Source organism: Saimiri boliviensis, chromosome 4 (assembly GCF_048565385.1).
Source record: "Saimiri boliviensis isolate mSaiBol1 chromosome 4, mSaiBol1.pri, whole genome shotgun sequence".
NCBI lineage: Eukaryota > Metazoa > Chordata > Mammalia > Primates > Cebidae > Saimiri > Saimiri boliviensis.
In genome coordinates, this window is record NC_133452.1 from 83,111,933 (window position 1) to 83,127,622 (window position 15,690).

The 15,690-nt window shown below is 35.6% G+C and overlaps 1 protein-coding gene across 5 annotated transcripts in view; it reads left to right on the forward strand.

The window, feature by feature from the left end:
- The window catches only part of SNX14 (sorting nexin 14), a 99,775-nt gene extending 84,713 nt beyond the window's left edge, over nt 1–15,062 (forward strand). For all 5 annotated transcript variants that reach the window (XM_039467664.2, XM_039467666.2, XM_003922959.4 and 2 more), the window contains 8 exons: nt 2,715–2,755; nt 2,881–3,000; nt 9,020–9,143; nt 9,397–9,561; nt 9,739–9,834; nt 11,769–11,860; nt 12,521–12,577; nt 13,810–15,062. In XM_039467664.2, the coding sequence (XP_039323598.1) occupies nt 2,715–2,755; nt 2,881–3,000; nt 9,020–9,143; nt 9,397–9,561; nt 9,739–9,834; nt 11,769–11,860; nt 12,521–12,577; nt 13,810–13,848 (734 nt within the window). In that variant the 3' untranslated portion in view covers nt 13,849–15,062. The remainder of the gene's footprint in view (nt 1–2,714; nt 2,756–2,880; nt 3,001–9,019; nt 9,144–9,396; nt 9,562–9,738; nt 9,835–11,768; nt 11,861–12,520; nt 12,578–13,809) is intronic.
- The last annotated feature ends 628 nt before the right edge of the window (nt 15,063–15,690 follow it).

A 15,690-nucleotide genomic window follows, 5' to 3' on the forward strand; every position in this document is an offset into this window, starting at 1 on the left:
AAGAAGCTTAGTTTGGCTGGATATGAAATTCTGGATTGAAAGTTATTTTCTTTAAGGATGTTGAATATTGGCCCTCACTCTCTTCTGGCTTGTAGGGCTTCTGCTGAGAGATCTGCTGTGGGTCTGATGGGCTTTCCTTTGTGGGTAACCCGACCTTTCTCTCTGGCTGCCCTTAGTATTTTCTCCTTCATTTCAACCCTGGTGAATCTGACGATTATGTGCCTTGGGGTTGCTCTTCTTGAGGAGTATCTTTATGGTGGTCTCTGTATTTCCTGGACTTGAATATTGGCCTGCATTGCTAGGTTGTGAAAGTTTTCCTGGATAATATCCTGAAGAGTATTTTCCAGCTTGGATTCATTTTCTCTATCACATTCAGGTACACCTCTCAAACGTAGATTAGGTCTTTTCACATAGTCCTGTATTTCTTGGAGACTTTGTTCATTCCTTTTTACCCATTTTTCTCTAATCTTGCCTTCTTGTTTTTTTCATTGAGTTGATCTTCCACCTCTGATATCCTTTCTTCTGCTTGGTCAATTTGGCTGTTGAAACTTGTGTATGCTTTGCGAAGTTCTCATGTTGTGTTTTTCAGCTCCATTAATTCACTTATATTCCTAAGTTGTTTATTTTAAGATTCTTAGTTCTTTGCATTGGGTTAGAACATGTTCTTTTAGCTCACAGAAGTTTCTTATTACTCATCTTCTGAAGCCTGATTCTTTCAGTTCATCACACTCATTCTCCATCCAGCCTTGTTCCCTTGCTGGTGGGGAGTTGTGATCCCTTGTAGGAGTAGAGGCATTCTGGTTTCGGGTGCTTTCATCCTTTTTGTGCTGGTTTCTTCCCATCTTTGTGGATTTATCCACCTGTCGGCTTTGTATTTGTTGACTTTCAGATTGGGTCTCTCAGTGGACGTCCAGTTTGTTGATGATGAAGTTATTTCTTTCTGTTTCTTAGTTTTCCTTCTAACAGTCTGGCCCCTCTGCTGTAGGACTGCTGAGGTCCACTCCAGGCCCTGCTTGCCTGGGGGTCACCTGCAGTAGCTGCAGAACAGTAAGCGTTGCTGCCAGTTTCTTCTTCTGCTATCTTTGTCCCAGAAGTATACCTGCCAGATGTCAGTCTGAGCTGTCTTTTATGGGGTGACTCTTTGTATATATGGGGGTCAGGGGACTGCTTGAGGAGACAGTCTGTCCTTTATAGGAGCTCAAGTGCTGAGCTGTGAGCTCCGTTGTTCATTCAGAGCTGCTAGGCAGGTACCTTTAGGTCTGCTGCAGCAGAACTCTTAGATGCCTCCCTTTTTTTCCCCCAGTTGCTCTGTCCTGGGAAGTTAGGGCTTTATTTATGAGTTTCTGTTGTGCTGCTGCCTTTTTTCAGGGCTGCCCTGCCCAGCGAGGAGGTAGCCTAGTCACTGTCTGCCTCCAGAGGCTTTACTGAGCTGCTGTGGGCTCCGCCCAGCTGCTGTGTCCCTGCAGTCCTGTTTATACAGGTATAGTTAGAACTGCCCCAGCAATGGCAGCCCACCTCTATAATGGCGGACTCTCTCTTTAATGATGGGCTGCCTCGGCAATGACGGGCTGCCTCAGCAATGGCAAACTACCTCCGTAATGGTGGATTGCCTCGGTAATGGTAGATGCCTCTCCCCCACAGAGCTGGACCATCCCGGGTTCAGCTGTGCTTGCTGTGAAACTCTCAATCCAGAGCGTTTCCGATTGCTGTTTTTTTTGTGGGGATCAGACTGCTGAGCCTGATCACCTGGCTCCGTGCTTCAGAGCCCTCTTTTTTTTTTTTTTTTTTTTTTAAGTTGAACAGTCAGCTGTCTCCCAGGTGTTCCAGTCGCCTGTTGAAAAGGTGCCGGTATCTGTGTGATTTCCCGTGTGGGAACCCACTGCTCTGGCTGAAATAGCTGCACTGAGATTTGTGACACTTTTGTCCGGCAATCTGCTGGCCTTGCCCCCTGTTTCAGTCCCCTTTTTAATCCGATGAATGGGTAAGTCTGCCTTCCCAGAGCTCCAATCACCAGCTAAAATGGCACCTGGACCCATGTATTTTGTATGGAGAACCGCTGTGCCAGGGCGCTAGCAAAATAGCCGCACCGGCTGTAACAGTGGCGCCACTGGGTAAAAACAGCTGGCCGGCCAAACCAGCCATTCTGGCGACCTGTGGGGCTCCTCTGCCTGGGAATCTCCTGGTCTGTGGGCAATAAAAATTCGTCTGGAAATCCGGCGTCCACTCATCCTCCACACTTTGGCTAGAAGCTGCAATCCTGAGCTGCTCCTAATCGGCCATCTTGGTTCAAGAAACTGAGGCAATTCTTAAAACTTTTTTTTTTGACTGGCCTTTGCATATCTTTAGATACTGTTATATATTCACTGCTACCAAAAATCTTTTGAAAACGTTTCCTACAGAAATTTTCAAATCAACACAAATTAGACAAAATTGTATAATAAACTTCTCACTCGACTTATGAACACTTGACTTTTCTGTCTCTTGTCCCACCACCTATCTCAATGGATTATTTTAAAATAAATTCCAACTATTATATCTATAAATATTTCAGAATACCATATTTATTGAAAATTTCTGTGGAGTATGAAATGGTCAATCATAAATACTTTTTATAGTTTTAAGTTGGCTATTTTGTGTTTAAAATTACCTGGTGAAGTATTCATATGAGCAATTATGAAGAGTCTTCTAAAATAACGTTTTACTTTCAATTGCAGGGAAAATTATAAAGTCTGTTCCTGGAAAACTAATGAAAGAGGTGAATAACTGATTTATGTGTTCTATAACATGATAATCATAAATATTTAAATATTGATGAATTTTGATGGATTATTTACTAAAAAGTCATCCTTATTTGTTATTTTCTTAAAATTATCACCACAGAAAGGTCAGCATTTGGAACCTTTTATCATGAATTTCATTAATTCTTGTGAATCTCCAAAGCCTAAACCAAGTAGACCAGAACTGACCATTCTCAGCCCTACTTCAGAAAACAACAAGAAGGTATTGCACATTGCACTAAAGAACTATTAAGTTTTAAGTTGCCCTACTTGAGATGACGTTTTTATTATCGGGACAATGAATCCTTTTTTAATGAAATGGATTGAGCTATACATTTCCTTCATGTGGAAATCAGTTGCACAGTATACAGAGGGTATTGTGTGTGATTACTTGAATTACTTGGTTCTTACTTGCTTTACTGTGGGAAATGTTTCTTTGGATACTATATTTGCAAACTTATGCCACTTCTGTATTTGGGGGATTTTTAAAAGTGATTTTCTTAGCTTATATGTCACTGACTTCCAATAATAATAAATTAATTGCTATATTGTATTTATGTTTATTGGTTGGCATTACCTAATTTTAATGGCTTATAAAGTATTTTATCCATTCATTAAACAAACATTTTACTGTGTGCCTACCATTGCATGCTGGGCATTGGGAATGTAATTCCTTGTCTTGAAGCTGTTTAGTGCCAAAGTGTAGTGCCTAGCATTGGGAGCTATGGGAGCTCAGAAGACCTCCATCTTTATTTTTGTTATTATTCTCTGCAATATTTTTAATATTATTTTCATTTTATTACTTTATATATAGACAGAAATACAATTAATCTTTATTCAGTAATCTTGCTAGACTTATATTAGTTTTAGTAATTTCTGTTAATTATTTTATATTTACACAATTGTCTGCAAATGATTGCAGTTTTGTTTTATTTCTGACTAGGACTGCTATATGCAAAGGAAATTGTTTCATTATTTCACCACTGAATAGAATAGTGTAGCTCTTTTTGTATTACCAGATAACCTTTATAAGATTAAGGAAGTTGCCAGGCTTGGTGGCTCACTTGAACCTGTAATCCCAGCACTTTGGGAGGCTGAGGTAGGTGGATCATTTGAGGTCAGGAGTTCGAGACCAGCCTGGCCACCGTGGTAAAACCCGACCTCTTCTAAAAATACAAAACTCAGCCAGGTGTTGTGGTGGGTGCCTGTAATCCCAGCTACTTGGGAGGCTGAGGCAGGGGAGTCACTTGAACCCAGGAGGTGGAGGTTGCAGTGAGCTGAGATCGTGCCGTTGTATTCCATCCTGGCCAAGACTCTGGCTAAAAAAAAAAAAAAAAAAAAAAAAAAGATTAAGGAAGTTTACATTCATGTTTATTGGTAAAAATAGCCTGCAATTTCTTATTCTGTTCTTGTTAGGTTTGATATCAAAGTTTTATTAGCATTTTTTATTTTTGGTAGACTTTTTATAAATATTTGGTAGAGTTGGTAAAGTCATCTAGGCCTCCAGTTTTGTTTGTAGGAAGATTTTTTATAACTCATTTAATTTCTTTAACAGTTACAAAATTCTTCATGAATCATTTTCAATATTTTTGGACAAACTTTGTATTGTATCTAAATTTGTAATGTTATTGGTGTGAAGTTGTCAATAATTTTTCTTTTGTAATTTCTGATGTCTGTAGCTATGTCTCTTTATTCTTGACATTGTTTACAACTTCTTTCTTTTTCAAATTTGATCAGTCTTGACAAGATTCTGTTTTATCGGCCGGGCGCGGTGGCTAAGCCTGTAATCTTAGCACTTTGGGAGGCCGAGGCGGGCGGATCACGAGGTTGAGAAATCGAGACCATCCTGATCAACATGGTGAAACCCCGTCTCTACTAAAAATACAAAAAATTAGCTGGGCATGGTGGCGCGTGCCTGTAATCCCAGCTACTCAGGAGGCTGAGGCAGGAGAATTGCCTGAACCCAGGAGGCAGAGGTTACGGTGAGCCGAGATCGTGCCATTGCACTCCAGCCTGGGTAACAAGAGTGAAACTCCGTCTCAAAAAAAAAAAAAAGATTCTGTTTTATCTTTTGCCTTGTTGAGCTTTTCTATCAGACTTTTAAAATTACCTTAATTTCTGTTATTTTGAAAATTTTTTTGTATTTCCTTGGGATTTTTTTTGTATTATAGTTTTAACTTCTTGTTGTGGAGTTATTGCCTAATTTAGCCTTTCTTTTCTAATATAAGCATTAAAATGTATACATTTTTCTTTAAATCTGTTTTTAACAGTGGCTTGTAGATTTCGATATGTGGTATTTTTGTTATTCAGTTCAGAATTTTTTATTATGATTTCTTTTTTGACCTATGGGTTATTTATAATTTTTTAGTTTACAAACATTTTTGAATTTTCAAATTGTTTCTTTATTGATACTGATCCTAGTTTAATTACATTGTAGTCAAAGAACACATTCCATGTGATGTAAGTTTTCCATTTTCAAGAAAAACTACCGCATTGCTTTCTGACTTAACTAACAGCTTGTCATTTTTCCAAGTTTTATAACAGACTTCTTCCATTTTTCCAGCCTCCACCCACTCCTGGCTTCTAAAGCTAATACTGTGTATTTTAGGTTTATGTTATGGCAACACCCTACTTTTAGGTACAAATCACTTAAACATTGTTGCATTATAAACCATTCCAAAAGTGAACGGTTTAAAACAACTGCTTTTATTTGCTCATGATACTGTGGGTCAGCAATTCGGACTTGGCTTAGCTGCCTCTTACTTCTGGTCTCACTTGGGCTGCAGTCTTAGAGCTTCTTGAACTGGATGGCCAAAGATGGCCTCATTCATGCGTCTGACTGTGTATGTTTCCTTTTGGCTGGGCCATATGTCTTCAGCAAGCAATTCTGGGCTCTCATGGTACCAGCATTCTGCTAGGGCTCACCCCAGCACACAACTTTCCAGGACTATGTTCATCATTTTGCTCAACATTTATCCCAAAGCAAGTCATGTAACCAAGCCCAGAGTTGATGTGGGAGGGGACTACACAAGAGTGTGGGTGTAGAGAATCATGATCACTGGGTGCTGTTGCTTTAACAGTCTACTTCAGTTTACCAGTTTTGAAAAATTATCAGCTGTTCCTTAGATATTGCCTTGTCTTTGTTCCCTCTCTTGTCTTCTTCTGGAATACAGATTTATTTCTCATTCTGTTTTCTGTATCTCTTAAGCCGTCCTCCATATTTTCTGTCTTCATTTTTGCTGCTTTGTTTATTTTTTCTGATCTGTCTTCCAGCTCTGCCTCTTCAGTGTTGTCTGATCTTCTGTATAAACCTATCTAAACCTAAAAAAAAATTGTTACTGCATTTTTTATTTTTAGAATTTGTTTGGTATTCCCCCCAGGTCTATTATCATTTTAAATGTGGTTTACTATTAGCTGCAGATGTTTTCCGGCAAAACAAATTTATTGCATTATAAAACCCTGGTTGGTATTCTTGAGCAGTAAATGCACACACAGGTTGGGAAGAGCAGGAGAAGAGAACCTATCTAGTGTTCTGAAGAGTATAGTGACTTAAAACTTGGCTTAAGTTAATTTTGTTTGTGGTTTGTCAATATTAATATGTATTTTGCTTTCCTTAATGGATCCTTTATGTTTATCTTTATTGAATACAAAAATTCCATTAAACATCATTATAAAGTAAAAACGTTAAAATGTTCGAGAGGAGAAATGGAGATATGGGCCCTAACTTTTTCCTCTCCTCTGCTCAAGCATGATAAGTGGCTCTTAGAGTAAGTCTTCAGTCCTCCTCGGTAATAGCTCTGTCTCCTAAGAAACAGACATAGTTTCATTCATCAGTCTTAGTAATATTTGTCTTTTCTCTCAGGATTATTGTAAATGCACCTTGAGACTTACATTCAAAACTACTTGAAAAGATGTGAGAGTTTCTTAGGAAATTCTTGACTAGGTGGCCTTTACTATATATGCATACTTTTGTGAATGATAGAATATGAAAGACCTAATGGGTAAGATTTCAGAGGATTAACCAGGCTAAATATAGGGAAAGAAGAATTATACTGGAGTGTGGATTTTAGTATATAGGAGATATGTTTGCAAAATAATTTATGAAAGGTTGGTCAAACTGGATATTTACTTTTCTGGTGACTTATAAATGGGCCCAATTTTGGGGGAAATAAATTGAATGAAATAAGTCAGGTGTTTATGCTCTTTGACCTCCTGACCTGAATGCTAGGAATTTGTCAGGGAGAAGATAATAAAAGACCTTATAACATGTTTAATAAAATGATGTGCTAAGTGAAAAAGTAGAATGTGATATTTTTTGAATCTCATTGATTTGTGGCTATGTACATAGAGTCTAGAAGTTAATACACAGAAGTTTAATAGTTATACCCTTAGGTGGTTGAGTTTTAATTTAAAAGTTTAAATGCCCCTTTGCTCTGTGTCACTTTAGACTCAGTGATTATTATCAACAAATATAATATACTATATATCTCATAATTATTCTGACTTTTTAGATTTTCAGTGATCTGTTTAAAAATAATGTAAACCATGCTGAAAATACAGAGGGAAAACAAAATTCAGTTGTTTTTCCCCTTTATTATTATATAATATTACTATTTTTTAATGAAAAAAATTACACTGAAAATTTAAAAGAGTAGAGGAAATAATATATTAGAAGGAAGAGCCCTTTTCCTATTTTTTGGGTTGGGAAATGTTTTAAGTTTATGCCTTTGCATTAATATATCTGACATAAGAACCGATAGAATATATAGTCTTTGTTCTCAGGATCGTTTTCTAGAAAGCTTTTAAAAAACTCATCTTCAGGTAAAATTGAATACCCTTTCCTTCACAGTCTTTTTACTCTTCTTTTCTTTCTTTCTTTTTTGTTTTTTGAGGCAGAGTCTTGCTCTTTCACCCAGGCTGGAGTGCAGTGGTGCAATCTCTGGCTCACTGCAACCTCTACCTCCTGGGTTCATGATGCTCCTGCCTCAGCCTCCTGAGTATCTGGGACTACAGACATGTGCCACCATGCCAGGCTCATTTTTGTATTTTTTGTAGAGATGGAGTTTCTCCATGTTGCCCAGGCTGGTCTTGAACTCCTGACCTCAAGTGATCCACCCTCCTCAGCCTCCCAAAGTTCTGGGTTGCAGGCATGAGCCACCGTGCCTGGCCTCCTTTACTTGTTTCATAGTGTCTGTTTTGCATTATTTTGTTTCTTGACCTGTTTCTATTAGATGTTAAATTTTTTGGAGAACAGTGATCTATCTTTGTATTCCCTGCTCTTGGCATACCATCCTGCACATAGAAAGTGCTTAGTACATTTATTAAATGGATGTTTAAATGAATGAAGTAATGTTTTTGTTAAAATTAGTTACCTAGGATATATTATTATTATTGATAGTGGATTCTTTTTGGAGTAAGTAGGTATAAGATTTAGTGACATTTTATCGTTTTTACTATGATTGATTCTTTATGTCTTTTTTTTTCACATTGATTAGGCCTTTCTGGGCTTTGAATATTGTCCAAATAAATTTTGCCTAAAGCTGGATTTTTACCTCTGCTCATAGTGATTTATAATCTTTGAATCATGTTTGGTGATTTTTTTTTTTGAGACAGAGTCTTGCTTTGTCCCCCAGGCTGGAGTGCAGTGGCATGATTTCAGCTCTCTGTGACCTCCACCTCCCACTTTCAAGCTATTCTCCTACCTCAGCCTCCTGAATAGCTGAGACTACAGGTGTGCACTACCACAGCCGGCTAATTTTTTTGTGTTTTTAGTATTGATGGGATTTCACCATGTTGACTAGGCTGGTCTTGAACTGCTGACCTCAGATGATCTACCTTCCTTGGCCTTCCAAAGTGCTGAAATTACAGGTGTGAGCCACCGCGCCTGGACTAAATCATGTTAGTTTTAAAGTTAGCTATCAATAATATATTTGTACATCTTTTTACGTTACTTTGCTTTTGTGGTATATAAAAACAAAGGAGGGGGTCTTTTATGGATAATGAATTATCTGCTGTAATTAAAATGAATATTTTTGTTTTTATGTAATATTTTTGGGGAACATGTATTTTTTAGTCCAATTTGGGGCATAAATGGGGAATTTTAGAAGCATTATTAACCTAATATTCTATTTTGATTGGAAAAGGTTTAAATGCCTTTGCTGTGTATCACTTCATCCTTAGTGATTATTGTCAGCAGATATAATGAACTATATATCTCTTTATTATTTCAACTTTTATTTTAGCTTTTCAATGATCTGTTTAAAAATAATGCAAACCGTGCTGAAAACACAGAAAGAAAGCAAAATCAGAATTATTTTATGGAGGTGATGGCTGTAGAAGGAGTCTATGACTACCTGATGTACGTAGGTAAGATTTAAGTGGTTTATTTTAAGACTTTTTTTCATTCATCTTACTTCTTCTGTGATGCAAATAATCATCTTGAGTATTGCCCCATCATAACTCTTTTTTTAATTGAAGATACCGTATATAAAAATTCAGTATAATTGGCCTTGGTCATATTAAAGTTGCTAGTGTTTACAAATAAAATATTGACCATTGTCTTTTGTGTTTTCTACATGTTATCTGGAACAATGAGATATCCCATTTTATCCTTTCTCAGGACGTGTAGTTTTCCAGGTTCCTGACTGGCTTCATCATCTCTTAATGGGAACTCGAATCCTCTTTAAAAACACCCTGGATATGTATACTGATTACTATCTTCAGTGTAAACTAGAACAGCTGTTTCAGGAACACCGTTTGGTCTCACTCATAACACTTCTTCGAGGTTTGTATTTTCTCATGTGTTTGTTTCATGTTTTGTGTACTCTATGATTTTAATTGAATCTAAAAGAGAAAGAAATCTTGTTTTGCTTTGGTTTATTAGTATTTCTACTATGAGGAAATCCTTTGTGTATAAGTAGATGAAAATTCCAGAAGTATTTCTTTTTACTTTTTTTTTTAGATGCTATATTCTGTGAAAACACTGAACCTCGCTCTCTCCAAGATAAGCAGAAAGGAGCAAAACAGACTTTTGAAGAAATGATGAATTACATTCCAGGTGTAATAACTCAATTTCATACAGATTAGCAGTCCTTTGAGGTCACAATGTATAGTAATTATTGAAGCTGATATTTACTGTGAGTTTTCATTTTACAAAATGTACACAAGACTGTGTACTGTATAATTTCAACTATCTGATATTTTGGAAAAGGCAAAACTAAGAAGACCATGGATTGGAGGGGAGGGAGGAATGAATATGCAGAGCAAAGAGGATTTTTTGGCAATGAAGCTACTCTATGATACTGTAATTGTGGTTACATGATCTATTTTCCAAACCCACAGAATGTGCAACACTAAGAACAAACTCCAGTGTCAATTACGGATGCTGGGTAACAATGCATGCTAATCAGTTGTAACAAATGTGCACTCTTGTTGGAGATGTTGATAGTGGGGGAGACAGCATATTTTGGGACAGGCTCAGTTTCATTGTGAGCACAAAACTACTTTAAAGCATAAAGTCTATTTTAAAAAGAAAAGAGAACTTAGGACAGAACCTTAGAGAATTCTTAACTTTGAAGAACTAGTCTTAGAATAGTTCTGCTGTTCCTTGTGAAAATAAGTTAAATATCTGTTCTGAATGTAAAAGTAAACATAAGCTGTTTTTGAGTAAGTTTTCTGTAGGCAAATGATGAAATAATTTTTTTTTTACCTGTTCTCTGATATAGTGACCCTTAGCATTCATACCTTAAACAGTCTCAGCTTTGTTACTCAGAAACAACATGGAGAGCCAGAGAATACAATAATTTTTTATTTTCAAACCACATTCACTTTAAGACTCCTATTTGGGAGAGTAACTTAGCTCTTGAGTAAGCTTGGCATGCTTTTCCATTATCCTCTACTCCTCAACTCTTGGTGACACTTGAAGAATCTGAAAGAATCAGTTATATTCATTCATTAGTTTCATGCATATTAATTGGGAAATTCCATGTAGTATTGGTGAATTTGAGGATTAGCAAAGATTTGTATTGGGCCACATATCTTGAAAATACCCAGGATGTCCTATGCCTATTGTAAATTAAATTTGGCCTTTGCCTCCTAGTGTTGGAATTTTTTATGACTAACACTAGGAGTTTAGTTATGATCGGGGGAAAGGATAAATATTTGAGCACGCTGTTTGCTTAAGAATACCTTTTTTCTGCTTGGGAAAACAGTCAGTGGAGATCTTAATAAGGATTGACTTTCCTTGGTAACAGAATTGGTATCAGTGGTACATGACATCTATACAGTCAGACACAAGTCTGAATTTGTTGGACCCTGAAAAATTGTTTAAATATTTGTTACATTTCCCAAAATGATTGGTCTGTAAGATGGTTAATAGTAACTTATGCAAAAGTCCAGAAATTAGGTGTTCATATTCACTGAGAAAAGTCTGCCTTAAAAATTAAACTTTTTTTTTCTGACATTAAGCACTCTGAAAATATATAGAATAAAAATCAGAAGCCATCTTCTGCCCACTGTATAGGAGTAGGCTTATGCTCAATTGAATGTCAATCCTTACAAACATTTTTCCATGCCTTTCTATACATGTATGTACAAATGTGCAAACATCGTTTTAGGGTTTAATTTGTTTGGTTTTCCCTTAGTGGGGTAATATAATAAGTATTAGTTTCCAACTCTCGTTTATCATTTAATAGTATAAGCAGATTTTTTTTTTTTTTTTTTTTTTTTTTTGCTGCGGCATTTCTCAGAGTTTGCATTAGGCTTTGTGTATTGTAAATCTCCAAAAATGGGATACATGATACTGTATTTGTCAACTTGACCGTAGAAACCTCTTGTCCAGGAGCCTCTTAACAGAAACATTGGTTTGGGGAGTACTGATTGTCAGATTTTGCCTAATATCTGGAAACAGGGTGGGGATTTTGCTTTATGATCCAGTTAATGGTGAGTCACTTTATAAAAATAAAATAATTTCACGTGTGCCTTTTTTTTTAGATCTGTTAGTCAAGTGTATTGGTGAAGAAACCAAGTATGAAAGCATCAGACTTCTGTTTGATGGCTTACAGCAGCCAGTACTCAACAAGCAGGTAAAACTCATTTGTGTTAGCTAAGTTTGGTGAATGACATAGTAGGGTTTCTGGTAAATTATTAGCTCTATAAATGACACTACACTAAATCAAGGCAATATAATTTAAATATTCAGATAAAAAAGTTTTATTTGTTACTCTTTTTATGTCAGTTACCTTTTTCTTACTTTGATTTAAAATCAATACATAGTCATTGCAGAAAATTTGGAATATGTAGAAAATTCATGAAATACAGTAAAAAATTAAAAATTGGTAATTCCATTATTCAAGTCACATGGAATAACCAGTTAACATTTTTATGTTTATGGTTTATATAAACTATATATAAACTTTATATATTCTGTTGAGATCTTAATGCAGTTGTAATTTTGTGTTCTTGTTTACCTAAAAATTTTTATTACATATAAAATATTTAACATAAAAATGAATTAGTGAGGCATGATGAAGTGTCCTCATGCAAATGCATGTGTACTTATTACCTGTTTTGGGAATGGAACATTATTGATACTACTGAGGCTACTTTTGTGCTTGTATTATATTATCAGTGCTGTTCCCTGCCTTTGCACTTAGATGTCACCACAATCTTTAATTTTGTGTTCATCATTTTTATGGTTTTTATGTTCAGTGCCTTAACATTTATTATTATTTTTGGTGCTTTAGCTTACTTATGTTTTATTGGACATTGTGATACAGGAGCTGTTTCCAGAGCTCAATAAGGTAACTGAAAAGCAGTAATTTTATTCATTGTTTTCTTAATGGTATGCTGACATTTATTTTAATTAGGTACATAAATGTAAGAAAACCCTTGACTCTGTTCTCTGTGATTATTTAAAAAATTAACCTCAGCAAATTGCTATTTATATTTTCTTTATTAAAAATGCCCCAACAGTTCTGAGGGACAGCTATTGAATAGCTTCTGCTTTGACTTCATCCCTTTTTAATTACAAGCAGATAGGGACCCTTTACAGTCTTTCCACGGAAAGAAGTGAGTTTAAGTCCTAGAAAAGGCCAACCTCAAAGTTGTCATCTGTAATATTGTATGCTGTGTAAGTAGAAACTTGAATATTTTTTGAAGCAATTTTTATATAAACCCAAGCACAAAATAAACTAAAATTAGAGCATAGTTATATTATTACTGTATTGAATCTTGAGGATTTTGACTTTTGAGCAATGGTTTAAGTCATTCTTTTCTTTTCTTTTTTTTTTTTTGAGACAGATCTCTCTCTGTCGCCAGGCTGGAGTGCAGTGGTGTGATTTCGGCTCACTGCAACCTCCGATTCCCTAGTTCAAGTGATTCTTCTGCCTTAACCTCCCAAGTAGCTGGGATTTCAGGCGTATGCCACCATGTCAGCTAATTTGTGTATTTTTTAGTCGGATAGGGTTCCACCATGTTGGTCAGGATGGTCTGGATCTCCTGACCTCGTGATCCGTCCACCTCGGCCTCCCAAAGTGCTGGAATTACAGACATGAGCCACCATGCCTGGCAAATTCATTATTTTCTATCTTACTTTTTGACTAATCCTTTTGGTTGGGTGAAACAACTGTTGTTCAGTGCTGTGGTATTGCAATGAAGTGTCACTTTTGTAGAGTAGAGGAAACCAGATTTGGACTACTCTACCTATTATAAACTTTCAAGTTATCATGGTATTAAGTGCCTATTAAAACAGAGTGGCAGTTACAGACTTTATATCTTTATAAAGATATAAAAAAATCAAAAGCAGGAAACCTTTAGCTCTATTTGAGACTTCATAAGGTCTGTCGTTAAATGTTGCCTTTTTTTTCTCATTTACAAAGTAGACATTACCTGCTCTATATGCCAGCCAGTTTCTTTTGGTGTACAGTATATGTATGTCTTAGGTTAGAATTTTAATACACTAGAGCTGTTAGGCAATTCACAAATGAACTCGTATCTTATTATCTTCTATTAAATGGATTTATTTTTACTTTAGGTACAAAAGGAAGCTACCTCTGTGACACCTTGGATGTAAACACTTGGATTTGGTATAGGATAACCCATTGAAATTTCTGCTGTGGTAGGGTGGTAGAAATGTACTTTTTTGGTTATATTCTTTTATATATATCATGTACATCACTGTCTTAAATTTTAATTATTTTTTTGTTTTTAATAAAGACTAACACAAACTTAATAATAATTAAAAGTGATTGAATCTCATAGCCTGTCATTTGCTATCTGTGATCTAGATTTTATTAGAGCATGTGTCACTTGTTATTGCCATTTTTAAAAGAGAAAATACATAATGATGTTAGGGCAAACAGTTAAGACTGATAACCTTCATATTGTATAACTTTGAAAATAATTGTGCCTGGTATGGAGAAACAGGAGTTAGATCTGATTTTCTTATTTAGAGTTAACATATTTAAGTAGATTGATTTTCCTTTTTTTTAATGTTGTACCTATAAATAATATGTCCTATATGAGTTTTGCATAATAAACAAGGGATTTCTCCTTATTCTTGCTGGGTGTCTGACAGGTTTGTAGCCCTATTTTGTGTAAAAACCGAATACTTACAGATATTAGTGATTGTGTGGTTGCCACTAAGTTTCACTGAATTGTCTGTAATTAATAATATATTCCCAAAGCTCATATAAACAATTTAGGCAAGTAGATTTTTGGTTTATGTTGTCTCTTATCTCTTTAAAAGAAAAATGTAGAATTGCTTATACTTTTTGAAAGTTAAAAGATTTCTTTTTAAAGAATCAATATTTCAAAATTCTTGCAATTCCTTCCCATGTTATGCAGTTATCCTTGAAACAGGTTTGTCAGGATTGAGCATTTTGCGTTAGATTATTGGCTGTAATGTTTATTCAGAATATTTATTGAGCTTCATTCATGTATTAGACACTAAGCTAGGTAACGTGAGAATGCTGAATTTGATTTAGAAAAATAAATTTAATTTTACCATTCATTAATTTTTCTCAAGATTTCAAAAAATGATAGGTGTTACAGATTTTTGAAAAGATTTTGTTAGCAGTTCTATTATAGTTTTTAAATACTTGAAAGTTCTAGAATATGTGTGAGGTTCCATGAATCAATGGTTTAATACCAAGCTTTAATAAAAAGTTATTTCTCAGGGGCAGGTGGAAAATTGATCAAACAAACAATTCACATTTAAATCCATAGCCCTTTTATTATTTAAAATGTAATAGGTGAACTGGAAAAATAAAATATTTTACAGCCTTTTTTATGTCATCCTTACCTGTTCTTCTTTAAACTGTGGTATTCTCTTTGTTTAGATAAGAAAAAAGCTGTGGATGTATCATGTCTGCTCAAGTTACCATAATAAAACACCAGACACTGGGTGACTTACACCACAGATATGTAATTCTCACAGTTATGGAGGCTGGGAAGTCTAAGATCAAGGTGCCTGCAAATTAGGTTCTATGCTGAGGACTATTTTCTTGGCTTGTAGGTAGCTGGCTTCTCGCTATGTGCTTACATGACCTCTTGTACACATGTGGAGAGGTAAAAAGAAATCTCATTCTTTCTTCCTTTTCTTAAAAGGCCACCAATCCTATTGAATTAGGATCTGACTCTTAGGACTTCATTTAACCTAAATTAGCTCCTAAAGGCTCTCTCTTCAAATATAGTCAAATTGGGATTTATGGTTTCAACGTATGAGTTTTAGGAGGATACAGTTCAATTCATAACAGTAGGTGAGCTCTATTTAAAGAAGATGTTATGTATACATGTCTGAACATTTAAAATTAATCATATTGTGAAAGGGGAAAGGAACTAAAATGCAATCCCTATTTAATTTGCCAGGCATTTTATAGACATCGTCACAACAACTCTGAGATGGTGTTTCTTC